Source organism: Panthera pardus, unplaced genomic scaffold (assembly GCF_024362965.1).
Source record: "Panthera pardus isolate Hobbes unplaced genomic scaffold, ASM2436296v1 HiC_scaffold_25, whole genome shotgun sequence".
Lineage (NCBI taxonomy): Eukaryota > Metazoa > Chordata > Mammalia > Carnivora > Felidae > Panthera > Panthera pardus.
The window spans coordinates 26,107,345-26,128,605 of record NW_026526821.1 but is presented as its reverse complement, the minus strand read 5'-3'; the positions used below and the strand labels follow the sequence as shown (position 1 = coordinate 26,128,605).

The 21,261-nt window shown below is 50.1% G+C and overlaps 1 protein-coding gene across 14 annotated transcripts in view; it reads left to right on the top strand.

Annotated features, from left to right (window-relative positions):
- The first annotated feature begins 5,924 nt into the window (after window positions 1-5,924).
- Window positions 5,925-21,261, top strand: part of DNMT3B (DNA methyltransferase 3 beta) — a 42,270-nt gene continuing 26,933 nt past the window's right edge. The window contains exons 1-3 of one of the 14 annotated variants that reach the window (XM_053890349.1): window positions 5,925-6,253; window positions 10,229-10,334; window positions 11,576-11,721. Coding sequence is in view for 8 of the 14 variants with exons in the window: in XM_019458803.2 (XP_019314348.1) it covers window positions 21,178-21,207 (30 nt within the window). In the remaining 6 variants the exon portion in view is untranslated. Of the gene's footprint in view, window positions 6,254-10,228; window positions 10,335-11,357; window positions 11,722-11,842; window positions 13,084-20,976; window positions 21,208-21,261 lie in introns of those variants that run through there. The other 13 variants (XM_019458799.2, XM_019458798.2, XM_019458797.2 and 10 more) reach the window with 13 other exon arrangements.

Genomic DNA, 21,261 nt, shown 5'->3' with positions numbered 1-21,261 from the left:
GACACTACAATTGAGACTGAGTAGTTTACAATAGAGTTCTTTCACATACCTGGGCTCAGAGAATGCCGGCAGTCACTCCAGGAAGCAGTCATTACTATTATTATTATTCCAATCAGACTGGGAGTTGACTGAGGCTCAAACTCCTTAGCATAGCACACAAGGTGGGGGGGGGGGCGGCCCACAGGGTGGGGGTTGAGCTGGGAGTCTAGTTCCAGCTCTGCCACTGGCCAGTTATGGCTTTCAGGCAAACCTCCTTACCTTGCACAGCCTCAGTTTCCTCAACTATTATATGGGGCTCATCATACTAGCCACTGCTTGTGGATCCAGCGGTGAACTGGGTTTGCCTTGGCAGCCTGGAACCCAAGGGACAGGGCTATGTGATGCTGGGGAGGCAGTGAGAGCTTTTTTCTCTGCACCTGCCAAGAGCTGGGACAGCAGAGGAGAGGAGCAGCATGAATTCCTGTATTTTGGGAGGCGCCTGGGTGGCTCAGTTGGTTAAGCGTGATTTCGGCTCAGGTCGTGATCCCATGGGTTCATGGGTTTGAGCCCCGCATCAGGCTCTCTGCTGTCGGCGTGGAGCCGGCTTGAGATCCTCTGTCTCCCTCTTTCTCTGTCCCTCCCCCGCCTCTCAAAAGTAAAAATAAACATGAAAAAAATAACAATGTATTTTTTAAATTTACTAAGCATGTTTATGGTTGTTATGGTTCAAAATGCCCTCTATATATTAACTTATATGATTCTCACGACAATCCTATGAAGTAAGTGCTCTTATTACCTCCATTTTATAGATGATGAAATCGAGGCATAGAGAGATGAAGTCACTTGCTCATAAAAATACCTACCACATGTGAAAAACCTATTATGCAACAAGCACAGTGCTTAGCACTTTGTATGTTATTAAAAGCCTGTAGCTGCTTTGAGAGTTGAGAAAACAGTGGTAGAATTCAACACAAGTACCATATTTAACCACAACTTAAGTGTAAACCCATCAATGTGTTGATTAGCATGATATTTACGTGTGCTTTAAAAAATTTTTTTTCATTGTTTATTTATTTTGAGAGACAGAGAGAGAGACAGAGCATGAGTGGGGTAGGGACAGAGAGAGGGAGACACAGAATCCGAAACAGGCTCCAGGCTCCGAGCTGTCAGCACAGAGCCCGACGCAGAACTCGAACCCACAAACACAGAGATCATGACCTGAGCCGAAGTCGGATGCTCATCCGACTTAGCCACCTAGGGGCCCCTTTGTGTGTGCTTTTTAAAAAAATTTATTTAAGTAATCTCTACACCCAGTGTGGGGCTTGACCTCAAGGCCCCTAGATCTGGAGTCACACGCTCTACCCACTGAGCCAACCAGGTGCCCCTGTGTGGTTTCTTTTTATATTTTAGTTTTTAATTTAATTTAAATTAATTAATTTTTGAGAGAGAGAGAGAGCATGAGTGAGTGAGGGGCAGAGAGAGAGGAAGAGAGAGAGAATCCCATAAGGGGCAGAGAGGGAGAGGGAGAGAGAGAGAGAATCCCAAGCAGGCTTTGCACAGTAAGGAGCCCAAAACGGACTGGAGCTCACCCAGTGCGGAGCTTGACCTCACCTGAGCTGCAGTTAGATCCGTAACCAACTGAGCCACCCAGGCATCCCTGGTTCATTTTTTTTAACGTTAATTTTTGGGGGGCATCTTTTTATTTGCATAAGCTCTAGTTTACAGAAGAGTTGTAAGACTAGTACAAGGAACTCATGAATGAATGCCTTAGCTAGATTTTCCATTTGTTTACATTTTGCTCCATTTGCTTTACCCTCTCCCCCTCCCATATATACGCATATTATTGTTTCTGAACCATCTAAGAGCAAATTGGTGATATTGTGCCCCTTTACCTCTAAATACTTTAGTGTTTATTTCCTAAGAGCAAGGACATTCCCTTATCTATGTGTTTTTTCAGATGACGAAACAAATGACCTTTAATCACAGAATTTTTGTTGTTTCCTTATAAACATTGATTACCATCGTGAGTATAATTGTGATCTGCTTAGATAAATTTTTATTTTTACTTACTATTTATTTTTAAAGATTTTATTTTTTTATTCTTATTACTATTTTTAAAGATTAAAATTTTTTTAAATGTTTATTTTTGAGACAGAGAGAGACAGAGCGTGAGTGGGGGAAGGGCAGGGAGAGAGGGAGATACAAAATCTGAAACAGGCTCCAGGCTCTGAGCTGTCAGCACAGAGCCTGTCACGGGGCTCGAACCCACGAACCATGAGATCATGACCTGAGCTGAAGTCAGACACTTAACCGACTGACCCACACAGGCGCCCCTATTTTTAAAGATATTTTTTTAAAGTTTATGTATTTATTTTGAGACAGAGAGAGAGCAAGTGAGCAGGGGAGGGGAAGAGAGAGGGAGGGAGAGAGAGAATCCAAAACAGGCTCTGTGCTGATCCTGTCAGCGTGCAGCCCTCGTAAGGCTCAAACCGTGAGATCATGACCTGAGCTGAAATCAAGAGTCTGTTGCTTAACCAACTGAGCCACCCAGGAGCCCCTTAGAGATTTTATTCTTAAGTAATCTCTATACCTAATGTGGGGCTCGAACCCACAACCAGAGATTAAGATTCAAATGCTCCACCGACTGAGCCAGCCAGGTACCCTAGCTACATGGTTTTTTAAACATCAAAAAGCAAAATCTTGGGGAGTCTGGGGGAAGAAAGAAAAATCTTTCATAAAAATATTTCTTTGGGGCCTGGAGCCTTGTCTGCCCAACTGGGTAATCCAGCATCAATGTTTTCATTTAAGGTCATTTAATGCTCCCTGTGCCAATGAAGTATTTTCTCTCTCTGGCTGTGCTGTGGAAACCGAGGCTCAGAGAGACCAGGTGATTTATCAGATTCAGGCAACTTTGGAGGTGGGATTCAAACCACAGTGTGTGATGAAAAATCCCTTTCTAGGACACGTGGGTCCATCCTTCTGAGAAGGGGTCCACCACCCTGGAGGAGGGGTGTGGCCTGGGAGATGTAGATGGCATGGCATGCCCTACCACTCAGACAGTGAGAGGAGCACTGGACACAGTCAGGGGACCTGGGTGGCAGCCCAGACCACAGTGTGACTCCACATTCGTGCAGCCAAGGCCAAGGCAGACTTGCTGAGCTCCCTTTCAAATCCACATTATGTAAACCTTCCTCCTTTAGGTAAATGCACCACCCTTCACCCAGGTGCTCAGGCTAAAATTCTAGGGGCCCTCCGTGAAGCCATCCTTTCCTCTGCCCCCTGGAGCCATCAGCACTACTTGCCCCAATCCCCACAATCTATCCCAAATTCAGTCCCTTCTCTCCACCTCCTCTGCTCCCACCGTGGTCCAGGCCACCATCCTCAGTTTTCCAGACCAGGTCCCTTCCCTGTCCATCTCCCCACCTGGATGTGTTTTAAACATCTGAGTCAGATCGTGGCTCAAATGGTGACATCCAAATTCCCTGCCATGGCTTACTAGGTCCCACGAGACCTGGCCCCCTATTATTTCTCCCCTCCTCACTCCCTCAGCTCTGGCCACACTGGTGTCCTGCTTGTCCCTACCACATGCTATCCACAAGCTGGATCCTGACCTAGGTCTTCCCCTGGCTACATCAGTCTTGTCTCCATTTTATCTTCTTCCCAGATTGATCTTATTCTCTTATTTCCTTATATGTGTTCATTTTCTGATACTCTCTACCCAGCAGGTAAGCTATGGGCTTTCTTGTCTCAATTCCTAGCCAGCCACCTGCCACATAGCAGGTGCTCAGTCAAGGTCAGGCTGCACAAGTCCATCTCTTCTCTGGGCCTCAGACCCCTCATCTGGAATGGGGTGCCTGATTCTCCTTGCCCTGACTCCTCATGGAGTGGCTGTGAAGTTCAAATGAGGTGGTGACTATGACCAATGAACTTTGCAAATTATAAAGTGCTGTGCCCTAGGGAGACGTCCTGCCCTTTTTCTTTTGCCCATTCTGGCATTCCTTCCTTTCCAGAAGATAGGACTCAACACTTGCTCATTCGGATCCTCTACTTTTTTTCTGAAGTTAGGTGGTCTGCTTTTGCCAGAGATGTCTGCATGTTCCGGAAAACCACCCCTTTGGCATCTCACCTAGGCCTCCCAGGCACTCCTGGTGGTACAGACATCTTTTTCCAGGTGGCAGATCTTGGTTTATGGATCAGAAAATGGGCCCACCAGCCCTCCCCAAAAGCCCAGCAGCTTATATATTTCTTTCCACTAACGGCATACCTCAGATGGGGGCCAAGCCCCAGGTCCTTTGAGAGATCCCATTCTTCCTACACCAACTGACTGGAAGCCAATTTTGGATGTTTGTGCCAGAGGCCAAGAAGATCTTGCTGCTCCTTCACGGGAGGCTCTCCCATTTCACTTTCATATTTCCTCAACCTCCATCCAGGTTCCTAGGTAGAACAAGATCCAATAGGTTTAGAAATGTTTGTAGCTTCTACGGAGTTTGCCATGTAGTAATTTGCAAAGGCCTGGTAAGAGATGAAGGGAGAAAGCTGTGGTTTTACTCAGAGATCTGGAGCCCTGGAGGCTGAAAACCTGTGTTCATTCATTCATTCAACAAACTTGCACTGAACGCCTCCTGTGGGCACTAGACATCCAGCTTGGAGCAAGATAGATGTGGTTTCTGCCCTCATGGAGGATAGTCTATAGTCCCTGTGTCACAAGAAAAAAACAAGAAAAAGAAAGATGTAAACAAGGAAGTTGGCAAAACAATGTGAAAGAGCTCAGAGTGCTATCTAGGGAATGAAATAGGAGGGATGGAGAGGGGAGACTGTTATGTGGGGTGATCGGTGGCAGAGTGGGAAGGTCTCTCTAGAAGATGACCTTTTGGCAGAGAACAGAAGGGTGAAAGACTGGCCATGTAGAGATCTCTGGACAAGGAATGTCCAGGAACATGCTCTATGCGTCTCAGAGCAGAGTGGTGAGAAGGCTGCCTAAAGGGGGTGGTGGGGGTGGGTGAGGAGGATAGGAGATGCAGGGAAAGGCAGGCAGGAGCCAGCTCCTATAGGGCCTTGCAGGCCATCATGTTATCATCCATTTGTTCTTTCACTCATTCATTCAATACATATTTATTAAGCATCTACTGTGTGCTAAGATACCCGGAGATCCATCCTGCCCTCACAGTCTAAAGTGTGGAGAGACACGCACAATAAGCAGACAAATAAATATATGAATATAAACACCAGGGTGCGATAAATGTTAGTAAGAGAGCTGTTTTCCAAAAGTTCAACGCCCTTTAAGGGCAGAGGCAGTGGTAAAACCTAACAGAGTGGGGCTTCTCCTTCTGCTGGTGAGGCCTGCAGGACCAGAGAACCCAGGCAGCCAAGGACCTGCCTGCCTTCCCTGTCTGCTCTCCTCTCCCCTCCCCTCCCCTCAAGATGGCTGACAAAGGCCCAGCAGGGTGGGAGGAAGGAAGGAAGGACTGGTCCGAGGGTCCAGAGGGGGTGACTGACTGGCGGGGGCAAGGCAGCGCCCTGGTAGCATTGGGGCTGAGGTGGGGGTAGAGGGAAGACTCAACTGCTGTGTGACTCCAGTGGGGGCGCTTCCCTCTCTGGGCCCTGCATCGAGACCGGCGCGTGCCAGCTTGGGGTGGGAGGGGGGGGGCGGGGAAGCAGGGTCCCCGGTGGAGCCCCGGAGTTGGGGGGATGCCTGCGAGCTCCCCATCAGGGCCGGTTCGAGGGGTGGGTAATTTAACAGGCCGGGGGTAAGGTGGGGGGGAACAGGAGGCGGTGCCTGTGGAGGAGGGGCGGAGGGGAGGCTCCGGAGTGATTTCAAATTTCCCTCGTCCCCACCCCCGGCTCCCCCCGCTCGCGCCCGGGGCCCGCTCTGAGTGGCTGCGGCGGGGGCGCCCCCGGGCGGGGGCGGGGCGAGCGCCGGGCCAGGGTTACAAGGGGCCTCGGCACCGCCCCCTCCCCACCCACTCCAGCTGCCTGGTCCGGCCTGCGCTGCCTCCGCGCCGCAGCCGCCCCCCAGCCCCGCGGACCCGGCCCGCGTGGACGCCCCTAGCGCCCCCCGACGGACGCCACCGGCCCACTGGCAGGCCGGCGAGCGGGCGGCCGCCGCGCCCGGCCGGCAGCGCGGGGGTTAAGTGGCCCAAGTAAACGTAGCTCGGTGATCGGCGCCGGAGATTCGCGAGCCGAGCGCCCTGCGCGGCCGCCCGCCGGCCTCCCGCCAGCCTGTCCCGACCCGCGGTTCGACCGCGGAGCGGCGCCCGAGCCAGGCTCTCGGCAGGTGAGCGCCCCGTGGTCCGGGGGAGGCTCGCCAGTCCGGGGGCTCCGGGGGCTGGGGTGGGGGGAGGGAAGAGACAACAGAGGGGTCCCGGGACTGGCAGGAGGGACCCTCTCTCCGGGACGTCCGGGGGAGCGGCTCCCATCCGTTTAGAGACCCGGCTTGGTAGGGGAGGAGAGGACCACTGGACCACCTGGAACAAGAAGGGAAAATAGGGCGGGGGGGTGCTATGTCTTGCAGGGATAATCTTGCTGTAGTCCCAAGACCCCGGGGAGAGAGGTTTGTCTTCAGGGAGGGAAGATGGGGTGGCCTTCCTGGGGTCTAGACTGGAAGGGAGGACGTGTTCCTCCGGAGAAAAGTGGAGCAAGAAGAGGTCTTGGTCATCAGGAGGGGGAGTCCTTACCTGGCCTCGGCTTCAGAGGGAGCCTCATTAGGGGTGGGGGAAAGAGGAGAGAGTTCAGCCAGGAAGGTGGGCGTCCGTCCCTTAAGACTTGGACTAGAGGGTTTCGGGCGAAACCCGTTTAACCCCCTCGCAGGGATGGAAGAAAAGTAATGGGTGTGGGTGCGGGCGAGCAGGTGGGCCAGGGTGTGCACCAGGGGGGTGGCCTCCCGAGGTCCTCTCTAGATGAGCCACCGGGGCGAGGCACAGCGGGACTGCCGGGACGTCCTCGGGAGGGGCTGCCCTCTCCCCTTTGCACACCTGGCCGGGGAGGAGCCCGGCTGGGGCGGCGCCACCCTGCCCCGGCCACGCTGCCTGCCCTGGGGGCTCACTTTCCATTTTTCCCCTCTTCCGGGATGAAGCCGGTCCCACTTCCCAAACTCCGCAAACCGAGGTCTCAAAACCTTTAGCACCTCCCGGATACCGGCTTCCCTGCTAGTGTGATTGTTCGACGAGGGAGAGTAGGTGTTGAGTCCCACTTGGTAGGAGAGAAAGTGGAAACCAGGAAAGACTGCGGGGTGGACTTACCAAGTTAGCAACAGGGAGCCGCTCTTGGGCTCGGGCTTTCCTGCTGGATTTACTCACCTGTGGCAAAGAAGGGCAGCCTTTCTGGGCCCAGCCCCAGGCCTGTGCCTCCAGTCTGCCCTTTCCCCTTATCCTCTGGCCTGAGAGACTGGGCTCCTGTGTTTCCCCATCTCCCCACTTACCTCGCGCCTCCCCCCTCCCCAACGCCCCCCCTCCCCACGCCCTACCCCCGCCCCCAGCTGAGAGAGTGCATGCATTAATGAGAATTACGGACAGTGAATTTGGACCGTTTCCTGATTTCTGGATGCTGTGGGTTTAGACTGGCGGAAATTTTCCCGAGGAGGGGTAACCCTTCTGCCGCTCTCAGGTGGAGGTCTCAGGACACCGACCTACCCCTGCCCTCCTCCCCAACACCTGCTCTGGCTTCTTGCGCCCCCACCATTGGATTCCAAGACTGCCTCTATTTTTCCAGGGTTGAATTGATGATACCTATTTTATAGGGCTGGTATACAGTAGTTACTCAATAAAAGTCTGCCACTGTTGGCATCCTTAGCTAGCATGTGGGGTAAGCTGGCTGCCCTCTTTAGCGGCACACGAAAGTCTTTGGCATGCATTTAAATCTGTCCCAGCAACTCCATTTCCCTCTGTGCCTTAGTTATTACATCTGTGAAATAGGAACAGTGTTACTAATAACCCTAGGTTGTGTAAGAATGAAACCAGTTTTATGCATGATTTGACATTTAACCCTCTGTGTTCCTTAGATGTCTGATGGGTGTCAATAGCTCCTTCCACACTGGGCTTGGGGAAAGGGCTCGATGGGATAGTGCTTGGCATAGCGGGTGATGAATGTTGACATCTGAAATAGTTAACCAATAGCCCCTCTTCGTAGGGCAGCCACTAATGAGAAATGGGGATGAAGGGAGGGACCTCTGCTGGCCCTACCTATCCTGTATTCCACCAAGGTACCCTATTCCTTTCAGTTAGGAAAGCTTTTCCAAATCCTTCCAAAGCTTTTCCAACTCCTGTTGGGAGTTGGCAGGAAGGAACGCCTTTGTTACTTTTTGAAAGGAGCCAGGGTTTTTGACGGGTTGGGGCCGCTTTTACCATCCGTCCCCCAAAAGTTTGAGGCCTACCTTGGAGGCATAATTGCAGAGCTAAGAGAGATCCTTTACCTTTCCTCCTTGGGGTAAAGAGGGCCAAGACAAAGGGGTTGGGCCTGGCTGCATCATGCGCCTAAAGCATAGGCATTACCTGCCCCTCCTTCAAACCCTAGAAGGGGAGGAGAGTATCTGGGAGCTGCAGGGGGTGAAAGGGAGGAGCAAGGGAGGTAGGGCTGGGGGAAGTACCTTGCCTTCCTTTCCTTCCTTCAGCCACGTGGGGCCTGCGACCCAACGGTGCCTGTCACCCCTCATTGCAGCCCCAGGGACCCGTTTCCGATTTGGGAAAGTTTTTCCAGGAAAACTTACCTTGTGATTCCTTTGTCTCAGACCAGCTCTCATGCAAGCCATCTTGCTCAGACACCTTTTCCAATTTCATCTGAGGTGGTGCATTTTATTATTTTATTTTATTTTATTTTTATGGTTTTAATTTTATTTTTGAGAGAAAGTGAGAGCTGGGGAGGGGCAGAAATAGGGAGACAGAAGATCCAAAGCAGGCTCTGCACTGTTAATGTAGAGCCCAATGCAGGGCCTCGAACCCATCAACTTTGAGATCATGACCTGAGCCCAAGTGGGACGCTTAACTGACTGAGCCACCCTGGGCTAGTCCATTTTAAATCTCTAACTCCTCCTGGGTCCTATATCATGACAAACGCCCCCACCTTCCTCCAGCACTTGATAGGTACAGGGCCTCAGCTCTGGCCCGTTCTTGTGAGTTATTTTTTAATTGTGAATTCAGGTTGCGGGATCAGAGAAGTGCAGAATTCCTCATTGCATTTTCAGACCATTCTTATCTTTGCAAAGTGAGGGGCTGATTTGTCTAACTTTTTGTGGGGGCTGATCTCATCAGATCCCTTTTGTAGCTGATGGGACCAGGGGTTATGGGCACTGACCCCTTCTCCACGTGCTGGAAAATCCATGTATAACTTGACTCCTCCAAAACTTAATCGCCTACTGTTGATGGGAAACCTTACTGAGAACATAAACAGTCTATTGACACATACTTTGTATGTTACATGTATTGTATAATTTATTCTTCCAATAATACCTAACTTAAGTTTTTTCAGGGCACCTAGGTGGCTCAGTTGCTTAAGTGTTAGACTTCGGCTCAGGTCACCATCTGCTGTGGCACAGAGCCTGCTCTGGATCCTCTGTCACCCCCTCTGCCCCTCCCCCACTGGTCCTTTCTGTCTCTTAAAATAAATAAATGTAAAAAATTTAATTTTTTCCCTAGTATTGCTAGGTTATGCAGTTAAATCTTTTTTTTTTCAAATTGTTGTACATTTCCAAACTTTTTTTCAATATATTTCTTGAAAAAAATCAGCATATATGACACCTTTAGTTCAAGCCCACATTTTTCAGGGTCAACTGTATTGTAAAAAAGCCTGTCATCCATTGGGTCATATTATTAGTCTGAGGCAATAAAGGGGCCTGGGCATTAGAATCAAGTCTGGATTTATATACCTGTTCACTCCATTTATAAGTCACTGGCTTGAGCCTCAATTTCTCCATCTGTAAAATAGTCCAAGAATGGTTGGCTAATTGCAGGGGATGTTTAAGTCTGTTGAGTTGCTATAGCTTAAATTGAGTAAATGTTGCATGTTATGGGGGCCCCCGGATGGCTCAATTGGAAGAACATGCGGCTCTTAATCCCGGTTTGTGAGTTTAAGGCCCATGTTGGGTGTAGAGACTACTTAAAAAATAAACTTGAAAAAATGCATGTTATGTAGTAAACACTCAAATATTGGCAAGTGGTTATTCTTTACTCTAGGAGGGAAACACAGTCCCAATTCGCACAGTCTCCTCAGTTTTCTTCCAGGGAATAAGCAAAGATTTAGGAGGACCTGTTTTGTGTAGGGAATGGAAGTACTTCAAAAAATGCTTCATACAAGTGAAAATCAAATTTACCGTCTTCAGATGCCAAGAAGAAACTAGTCATCACCTGTACTTTCACAATGCCAAGGTAATCAATGTTTTGCTTTTATTTGGGGGCCTCCATTTCTATGTAGATAGGACCAGGAGGCCTTTCTAAGGGACCTGGATCCAAGGAGTACAGACTGGCAAGGAAAGGTGGCTCAATTGGTGAAGGCCTTAGAGGGCACTGTGGTCACCGTTGGGGCTGGCCTTTGCAAGCAGATGGAGAATAGTTTTGGGGATCAGGGGGAGCAGAGTCTCTGGAATCTGCCACCATTGGCTTCTGTTTTTTTTTTTTTTTTAATTTTGTGTTTATTATTAGCTTGCCTGATCAAAGTTGCCTGTCACTTCACCCACAGAGATTTCATTCATTAAAACTGTGGTCTGTGGGCTCTGCCCTAGCTCAAACCCCTGTGTGCCCTCTACCTTCTCTCTGTCTGCTTTAGTTCTGTGACTCAGGGATCAAACTCCACTTTTCCAGAAAATTGTCTTTTTATAGCCTTTGAAATGTGTGAAGAGCGGTAGCCATAGAAAGACTACAGGAGATTTAGAAATGCACTTTCAAAAATGACCAAGAATTGATGGGTGGGAGAGTAAACAGTTGTCAGTGGATAAAGGTTCTTAATCAATACATTTCCTTTTGCGGGCAGGTGGATACTGAGCAGGTGTGGGATGGGAAGAGGCCCAAGGTGGCTGGGGGCTCCTAAGATTGAGAGAATACATTTCTTGGATCATCACCTCCCTAGTTTTTTTCTCCTCTCATTCTGTAACTCTTAAGTCTCCTGGCCTGGTGGAATTTTCTTTGACCATTTGTTCTTATGTTCTGCTTTTTGGGAGATGGTCCTCAGCTTCCAACCCCTAATATTTTAACTTTTGTCTTTTGTTTTGAGGTGTTCTTGTCCCAGAAATCCCATGTGTAATGGAGTCCTCATCCATCTTTTATCTCCCTGAGAGTATTGTTTTCTGTTTAGTGCTCCTTCCAATATTCATTTCTGAGGGTTTTTTCTGTTTACTTTTTCTTTTTTTTTAAAGGCTTTTTTTTTTAATGTTTATTATTTTTGAGAGAGAGGCAGAGACAGAGCAAGCAGGGGAGGGACAGAGAGAGGGAGACACAGAATCCAAAGTAGGCTCTAGGATCTGAGCTGTCAGCACAGAGCCCGACCCGGGACTCCAACTCACTACAAGATCATGACCTGAGCAGAAGTCGGACACTTAACCCACTGAGCCACCCAGGCACCCCTTTTCTCTTCTCTTCTCTCCTCTCCTCTTTTCTCCTTTGTGAGAGTGCAGGCGGGGAAGAGGCCGAGAGAGAGGGAGACAGAGGATCTGAAGCGGACTCTGCTGACAGCAGCGAGCCCAGTGTGGGGCTTGAACTCCAGAAACGCAAGATCATGACCTGAGCAGAAGCCAGGTGCTCAACCGACTGAGCCACCCAGGTGCCCCTACAGTTTTCATTTTTAATATTTAAGTTTTGAGCTTGATCTTCATGATTGAGAAGGACGAAAGTCATCTGAGACTTGAACCGGAGCATTTTATTTCTCTGTGGGACAATGACCTGCACATCCCTATGGGTCTCCCCAAATAGGAACGATGTTCTCTGCCCTTGGGTCTGTCACCAGAGGAGAGGGATCTCCTAGTGTCCTGCCTGAGAGGCACAGGCCTGGCTGCAGAGAATGTGGCTCTCAGTCTCAGGGATCCTGTGTAAGCCTCTGGCTGGAGGAGGAGCATGGCCTACAGAACAGGCTGACCCAGGGGGATACCAAAATATTTCTTTACCATCCACCCTGCAGTCCCATCTTCTGAGGCTAATTGGGTCTATTCCTAAGCAGCATTTGTTTGCTGTTGGAAGTGGACACACTTGGGCCCCAGCTGGGGCTGAAACCCAGGCTTCCAGCTCTAGGAGAAGGGACGATGCTTTCTCGGTCAGTTGGTGTTCCCAGCAGCCAGCACAGTGCTGGGCCCCTGGCTCCGTGAATGTGCGCTGTACAGCTTGACTGAAGCATTGCTCTGCCTGAGCTTTGTGGCTGCAGCACTAGAATCTAGAGGAGAGAGGAGCAGAAAGAAGCAGAAGGAAGCTGGCTCACCCGGGATGTAGTGAGAAACAGAGTATTAACTAGGCTAGAAGCCTGAACAGGCAGGTGCTGTGACAAAAATCTTCTGGGTCGTTCTGGGTTATGCAAGAGGCAGTGTGCGACACTGGGTGGAAGGGTTTGGAAAACTCTGAGCAAATCTGCATAGAGGTGTGGGCAAAATCTGTCCTGTTGTGCTCTTGTAAAAGGGTCTTAATTATATTGGGAGAGCAGTGTAGATTTTGGGGTGAACCAGCCTTGTTATTGTGTCCTCCACCACCTGGCTTTGTCCTACCACCCTCTCCTGAACCAGCTGTGGGCTCCGTGAGGATGGGCTGTTGGCCGATGTCTGCCTGTGCTTCTCAGTGCCGAGCATGGCTCCTGAAGCCCGGGGGAGTTCCTGTCTGACGCTTGTAGGAGAGTGGCCTTTGCCAGCGTGCTGCTCTGTCTTGGGAAGTTCTGTGTAAGCGCCGGACAGAGTGATTGCTCAATATTAAGCTTGATTGTCACCATTACCTAAGGCCACACAGCTAGCAGGGAGTAGAATGTGCATGGCAATGCTCTTGCATTTCTTTGAGACCTTTGTCCCCACCTGGCTTGGACCCACAGAACTGGCAGGATGCACAGATGTGTCAGGTTAAGATACCCAGGAGTGCCCGCTAGAGCCCGCTCTTTGCCTGCAGGCCTGCTTCACCACTGTTGAGACTGGCAGACCCTTGCCCATACCAGGTAATTGTAGCTAGTTTTTGAAAAAAGTGGTTTATGTGGGACGTAGGCTTTTTTTTTTTAATTTTTTTTTAACGTTTATTTATTTTTGAGACAGAGAGAGACAGAGCATGAACGAGGGAGGGTCAGAGAGAGGGAGACACAGAATCTGAAACAGGCTCCAGGCTCTGAGCTGTCAGCACAGAGCCCGACGCGGGGCTTGAACTCACGGACCTCAAGATCATGACCTGAGCCGAAGTCGGCCGCTCAACCGACTGAGCCACCCAGGCACCCCCCCTTTTTTTTTTTTTTTTTTTTTAATGTTTATTTTTGCCAGAGAGCAAGCAGTGCCTGCACAGGAGGGGCAGAGAGGGAGACAGAGGATCCAAAGCTAGCTCTGAGCTGAGAGCACAGAGCTGGACACGGGGCTTGAGCTCATGAACCCTGCGATGATAACTTGAGCTGAGGTCAGTTGCTCAACTGACTGAGCCACCCAGGCACCCGTAAAATTTCTTTTAATGTTTATTTTTGAGAGAGAGGCAGAGCGGGAGTGGGGGAGGGGCTGAGAGCGAGGGAGACACAGAATCTGAAGCAGGCTCCAGGCTCCGAGTGTCAGCGCAGAGGCCTATGGGGGCTTGAACTAGTGAACCACGAGATCATGACCCGAGCTGAAGTGGGAGGCTTAACTGAGCCACCCAGGCGCCCCTATACTTTTTTTCTTGTGCAGAGAACTTTTAAGGTTTGCTGTCTTAGCAACTTTCAAACATACAATATAATATTTTAGTTGCCGTGCTGTATATTACTTCCCAGGGATTTATTTGTACCTTTTGACCATCTTTAAGTCATCTCTACACCAAAAATGGGGCTCAAATTCACAACCCTGAAATCAGGAGGCACATACTCTTCTGACTGAGCCAGCCAGGTGCTCCCAAAATTTTGTCTTAAAAAATATACTAAAAGAATGAATACATACATACATACATACATACACACAACACACACACATATAAATATTAGGTCTTCCTGCTTATGGTAGCAGTAATCTGTAAGTCCTCCCATGTTGAATCAACTAGAAATGCTGTGTAAATTTATTTGTGTGCAGAGCTAAGCTCCCTAGAAAAATCCCCTGGGGACTAACTAGAAGAGGGAACCAGAAATAAGAAAATGTAAACTAAGGGATGTGCAAGACCTTTAGGGAGAAAACTGGCAAAAATTTTCGGTAAGGTTGGCAGGCTTGCCCTAGCATAGGAGTGCTTATTAGTAAAGCTATGATGATTAAAAGGGGTGGCAAGGGATAAATGCCAAAGGGAAAAGTCAGTCCAGAAACATCCTACATACATGGGGGGAACTTTATAAAAGAAGAGGAGTTGGGACATGCTTGTCATTACGTGTGTTTGGCTTTCCTTATAGGGAAGAATGAGATCCCTACCTCATACCATACACAAGTAAATTTAGATTGTTTAAACTTGAATGGCCATTTCATTAAATTTTTTTTTTTTTGAGAGAGAGAGAGCACAACAAGGGAGAGGAGTAGTGGTGCGGGGGTGGTATGGGGGGAGAGAGAGAGACAGAGAGAGAGAGAGAGAGAGAGAGAGAGAATCCCAAGCTGGCTCTTTGCCCAGTGTGGAGCCCGATACTGGGCTTGATTCTATGACCCCAGGATCATGACCTGAGCTGAAATAGCCAGAAGCTTAACTTACTGAGCCACCCAGGTGCCCCTTGTATGGCCATTTTCTTTTCTTCTTTTTTTTAATGTTTATTTTTGAGAGACAGAGACAGTGCGAGCAGGGAAGGGGGGGGGAGAGAGAGAGAGAGAGAGAGAGAGAGAGAGAGAGAGAACCGGAAGCAGGCTCCAGGCTGTGAGCTGTCAGCACAGAGCCTGACTTGGTGCTTGAACTCATGAACTGCAAGATGATGACCTGAGCTGAAGTCAGACATGTAACCAACTCAGCCATCCAGATGCCCCTTGAATGGCCATGTTCAAAGAAAGAAATGTTTCTTGGACAGTATCTGACTGTAAAAGTAACATGAGGATATGGTAGTTCACTCACAAACTACCCTCCCAGGAGACCTGACTTTCTACAGTTAGAGAACAAATGCTGGAGGAACATGGCTTAATGCACATGCTAGCGTATTAACTGAGACTGTGTTGCACAGACTGTCACTTGACAAAGTTTCATCTTCTCGTCATTCCCTCATTCATTGCCTCTCACTACCATCCCCCACTATGGCTGCATGGGATTTAGGCAGTCATTTGTTTGGAGCTTTTGCTATGATAAACGGGAAAGCAGTGACCATGCTTGCACTCAGCTCTTGGTAAGAGCTTTGGGCTGGGTTGATCTGTAGCAGAAGAGTCCTGTGTAACAGGATATGGAACATTTGGCATTTTTAGGTATTGTCAGTTTGCCATCTCAAAGGCTCACTCTATCCCCATTGCCTCCATAAGAGGACAGTTGAGATTTAAGGCATTGGCTGTGTGGCAGCAGGAGCAGACTACTGTGAGGGACAGACCCAAGGTGGTGGCTTTATAGAAATTTGGTCTTCACTTACCCCTTAGGGGAGAGGGCAGTGGGCTCTTCCACTCTGGCTTTGCTAAGGGACACATGACTATAGGAGCGAGCACTGCAGCTCCCAGAATCCTTTGCTCCTTTGCTTCCCACCCATCATTGTCAGAGTTAACCATTGGTTTCCGCTCCACATTTGCACACCCTTCCAAGGGTTTCCCAAATAATTGTAGGGGAAGAGGGCTGCGTTTGTTTATAGGGTAAAAAGCTTGACTCGAAACTCTGCTTTAAGTTGCCTTATCTTTGCAGATCTTTCTGTATATTCCTTGTGTTTTCTCTCTTTATTTTAAGATTTTATTTTTAAGGAATTTCTACACCCAAAGTGGGGCTCAAACTCACAACCCTGAGTTGAAAAGTCACACACTCCACGGACTGAGCCAACCAGGAGCCCCAGTTTTTTCTTTTTCTGTGAATTATCTATAAGGGTATTGGTATATAATTCCCATCCACTGAAGAACATCTAGATGTTTGTGAGTATTTTGCTAATATGAGCAGTACTGCAAGGAACATGTTCCTATAGCCATTTTTTTTTTTTTTGCATTTGTCTAATTTGACTCCTGCTGGGATCAATTATTTTAATAATTCTGATCAATATACCAAAGTTCAGTTTTTACTGTACAATGAAAGTGGCGTTTGCAGCCATGGCCTAGAGGCATGGAGCAGTTGTCCACATTCCTTCTGAATGCCCCAGAATGAAGGGATGCTTTTGTGAGGCAGAGCTGGAAAGTCTGGCAGGATGGCACATGGAAATGTGTAAGCCCCGGGTTCTTCTCAAGGTTTCATCCTCTATGTTGGGGGTCCCTAGCACCAACCACCCAGGGAGTTAGGGGAGGTCATCTCATTTCACAAATGATAAAACTGGGGTTTGAGAAAGCCATTGAGGGCTTTTTCATTCCAGCTTTCCATGGATCTGGTAATTTCTGGAATTTAGCAAAGATTTCCTAAAAGTCAGGTAAAGACCTTGAACTCTGTGACCTCATACTCTGCCACCAGCCAGGTGGGCAGCCTGTTTCCAGCCTCTTACTGTTGTACTTATTGTTCCCACTTCCCTCCTTCTCTCTGCTCACCTGGGTGAGGTGTCCCTACCCAGGTTTCACTTTTGTAACTATACTTAGCATATTGGTTTTAAAATGTCTTTAAGATCTGGCTCCTGAGTCAAGTCTAAATCTCTATCACTTAGCTGCTGTGCAAGCCTGGGCAAGGAATCTGCCCATCTGTTACCTCTGAGCTTCAGTTTACTCATCTGCAAAATGGGGCATCATAAGAGTAAGCTCTCTCTTTTTTTCGGTGAGATACAAAGTAATTATTCCATCTCAACTATTTTGTTATCTCCGACAAGGGAAGCAGCTAAGAAAGACTCGGGCAGCTGAGGGGGAGGATACAGGAGTCTAGATTTCCCTCCCAGGGGCTGTGGAGAAGACGAAATTTCTTAAAAAGGTGAATGGGAATATCTTTCAACCTCCCTTTTACTTCACGTGATCTCTAACCCCTGGGGGGACTCATGTGGGGCAGGGATGCCCAAGTGGCCCCGCCTTCTACCTACTTCTCCATCATGTCCACCATCCAACCCCCTTCCTGTATTGTGCACTTAATTAATGCAATTAACATTTACAAGATGCTGTGAAGTAACTGCTCCTGGTGCCAGCCTGGAGGAAGTGAATGACATCACTCCTCAGCCTTATAGCTGGGTCGGTGGGGGGACGAGTCCCTGAGCCTCCTCCCTGAGTCTAATTGGGGGTGCCACCCACCCTTCTGTCTGCCACATTGCATTTGGACACGTCTGACCTGGTTCAGTTGGGACACAGGCACCCTGCACTAATGAGGCAGAGCCTTGCAGGGAGAACCTTGCGGGTGAGCCCACCCTGTGCTGCTGCCCGCCCCCAAATCATGTGCTGGACCCCAGCTTCTGGGAAAGGGTCAGAGTTCACCACGCATCACGGTGGGTCCTGTCCCTCAGCCCTAAAGTTCCCCACAGTCTCTGGGATGGGTGAGGCAGTGTCCCTAACTAGAATTCTCGGGCCGCCATGTCTTGGCACGGCAGTTACAGGCACGTGCCCTGGACTGCCTAGGCATGAGTCTTGGCATTGCCACCTTGATGGGTGACTTAATTAATTCATCTGAGCCTGTCCAAAGCAGGTTGATAACAAGACCTGCCTCGGGATCTGGTGGGGGCTGAGAGAGCGGTTTGTACCACCTTTAGCTTTTACGGTCGGGACCTGGGCCCTGTTACAACAGTGGGGTGGCAAGGCACGGTTGTTCAGCTAGCACAGCAAGTACTCTGGAAAAATCCCTCCGGAAGGTGCCATCTCGTTCAGGGTGGTAACCCAGCCCAGGTTATCCTCCAGCGCTAGAAAGATCACACTAGGTAAAGCACTTGGCTTGTCTTGGGGGCCACATTATCCAAGAGGTGGTGGGAAGAGATGACGGTGATTTGTCTCTACCATTCGTTACACGCCGGTCTCTGGTACTAATTTCTTCCTGTTCTCAAGAGCATGTGGTTAAGTTTATGTGTTCTTCTCTAACTTTTCCTGGACTTGAGCACGTTAACAAGTCACACTGGTCACGTGTGTATTATGTTGCTCAACAAGTACGTGTTTTGTTGCTTAATCTGTGCCTCAGTTTGTCCATCTGTAAAATAGGGATACTATGCACCACATTGAAGGATTAAATAAGTTGATGCAGCTAGAGCACCGAAGAGGGTGTTGCATATAGGATAGTAAACGCTGAAAGAAAATTACTGTATCTTTAGGTGAGAGGATTTGTGTGAGGAGGGCCAGGTTATTACTTTTTGGAGCCAGGAGTATTGGGAGAAGCCTTCCCGACTGTCACGATGTGGTTTTGGAGTCTGAACAACAGGGAGGTATGTGGTAGAGAGAGATGGGGAAGGCTTCCAGGCTGAGGAGGCAGCTGTAGCACATGCCTGGAGGCGCGCTTCATTCATCCGGTGTGTAGAATTGGTCAGGGAGAGACACTGAGCTGGGCACCTTTCAGCCTGCGCAGGTTCTGGACGCCGGTGTGTGTTGTGACAGTAAGACAGCAAGGGAAGTTCATGTCAATGCACACCCGGGGTGATGCAATTCACATAATTGAATTATACATTGGGGGGGGGGGCGAGTATTTTAAAATAGCTTCCCTGCTGGGGTGCCTGGGTGAAGTCAGTTAAGCCTCTGACTTCAGCTCAGGTCATGAACTCACGGTTCGTGAGTTCGAGTCCCGCGTCCGGCTCTGTGCTGACAGCTCAGAGCCTGGCGCCCGGTTCCGATTCTGTGCCTCCCTCTCGCTCTGCCCCTCTCCTGTTCACGCTCTGTCTCTTTCTCTCAAAAATAAACTTAAAACAGCTTTCCCGGGCTAGCCCAGGTAGCTGAGGACCCTTAGAGCTGGTTGGTGTCCTTCCCTGAACCTTCCTCCAGTCCTCATGTGCCTAGTTTATAGGGGCAGGAGATTTTTCCTGAATGTTGGCATGCGGCTTTGGGAAGGGTGCTCTGCTCACATGTCTGCTTGGTAGACTGGGGGACAGGTTGGCGCTGCTGAGGCCCTGGGGGAAGGCCCGAGGTAGTTAATCATTGTCCACTCCTGGCTGCAGGCTCCACCTGGGCCTATCTAGGAGGGAGCCTCCTGACTGACACAGTAAAGGGCCGTCTGAGGGAATCTTGGGCCCTGGATGAGAGGGAAGCAATGGCCCTCAATTTCAGCCTCTGACCTGCTTGTTACCAGCTTCTGACTGGAAGGCCTCGCTGCCCTCCCCCGCTCCCCAAGCTTCTGTGTACCCTTTAGTGTCTTACACCCCATGACGCAGACGCCCTCCTGGTGTCAGGCTACCTAGGTTATTTAGTTCACTGGCTTGGCCAAGGGTAAGACGCTGGGAATTAATTATTACTTGGAACTACACTCCAGCAGTTTTCCTCGGATTTTGGCAGCTTGGCCTCACAGGAACTGGCCGTAGGTCAGCCAACCTGTTCTTCCGGGTCAGGGCTTGGCAGTGAATGGGGGTGAGGAGCAGCTGATCAGACCAGGTCAGGCATTCCTCTGTTTCCGTGGGGCTGGTGAGGTTCCTTAACATGTATCAAGAGAAAACAGACCAAGAAGTGTGACCCTGTACACCCTGGACCACGTGGGTGGCTATGGATCAGTGTACATTTAGAACCAGAACAATGCTTCTCTAACTTGCACATAATCACCCAGGGGTCTTTCGAACATGTTGGTCTTGACTTAGTAGGTCTAGGGCCAGTGCCTGAGATTTTGCAGCTCTGACCAGCTCCCAGGTGATTTCCAGAGGTGCTGCTCCCTGGGCCTTATGGGAAATACAGCAGGGGTCTAGTTGCCCCATGCCCTGGCCTGGGGGATGGACAGGTGCAGAGGATGGCTTTGGGACCCCAGGGCACACCGCCCATCCACCTGGGGGCGCTGCAGGCCAATTCAGACCGTTCCCCACATCGCCCCCTGGTGGATGTGGTGCCACATCACTATTGCAGTCCACCGCCCTGTAGCCTAGAGGATGTTTCTAGAAGGTACCCTGGGAGGCTAGTGTGCGTCATCTAGTACGGTGCGGTGAGTCCCCAAGATGGGGCACAGGGGATGGGAGTGCTCAGTGCTGATGAGCAGCCTTTTGTTCAGGAAGCTTTTCCCAAGAGCTCAGGAAGCTTTTCAGTCCAGAGCAATAGGGTGTGGTGGCAAATACCTCTGGAGTAGTTTGGGGGAAAGTAAGGAATGGGTGTCTGGGGGCCTCATCTACTACCTAGGTTCTAGTTTTGCCTTGGTGCCCTACCTCTTAGGTGTGATTTTTGGCCTTGGAGACTAATCCTGTCTGTGTGTCAGTTTTCCTTTTCTATAAAATGGGCGCATAATCACATTAATAGGCGTAAATGAAAGGTGCATGCTCTTGCAGCCAACATCTGTTGAAGACCAGGATGAAGGTCGCACAGCCCTTCAAACCTTCAGCGAGGACCTGGCCTGAGCTGGTCTGAGCCGAATAGCCTGGTGATGATGCAGTTACCAGGACGGGCAGCAGTGGGGAGACAAAGGCCCAGAGGTGGGGTGAGGCTGGAGCAGATGAGGAGCATGCCCCTTGTTAACTGCCCCAGTCCTTCGCCTGTGCTCCTCCATCCTTTCCCTTCTTGGGAACTTGGGACTCTGAGCCCCAGCTGGTGAGGGAGGAGGGGAGTGAGCGACAGGCCAGCAGACCAATGGGCCCCTGAGGTTGGGGTGGGGCGGGGCTTGTGCTGCCATGGAGAGGAGAGAAGCTGTTCTGTGGGGGAGGAGGGGGCGGGTGGGAAGAGGACCTGGAGATTGAGGGGAAGGGAGAGAGCAAACAAAGGGGTCAGGAGGGAAAATAATGCACTGGCTTCCTGAGGCCCTGCGGAGGCTGGGCAGGGAGAGGGGGCCAGGGGCAGAGGGGACCAAGGCTGGCTGCAGGCAGACCCGGGCAGGCGGGTCCTAAATGGCATTGTTTGAAGTGGCCGGCTAATTGCACAGAACAGCCTAAGCCTCAGACCACAGCCCAGCCCCCTCCTCTGTCCTGGGTGCTGGTGTCTGAGCCTTCGGGCCGCCTGGCCACATGGAACCAAGTCCTGAGCCTCCGAGTTTGGTGAGGGGGGCAGGCTACGGGGTGGGGGGGGGGGGCAGCCTGGGTGGGGTCCTT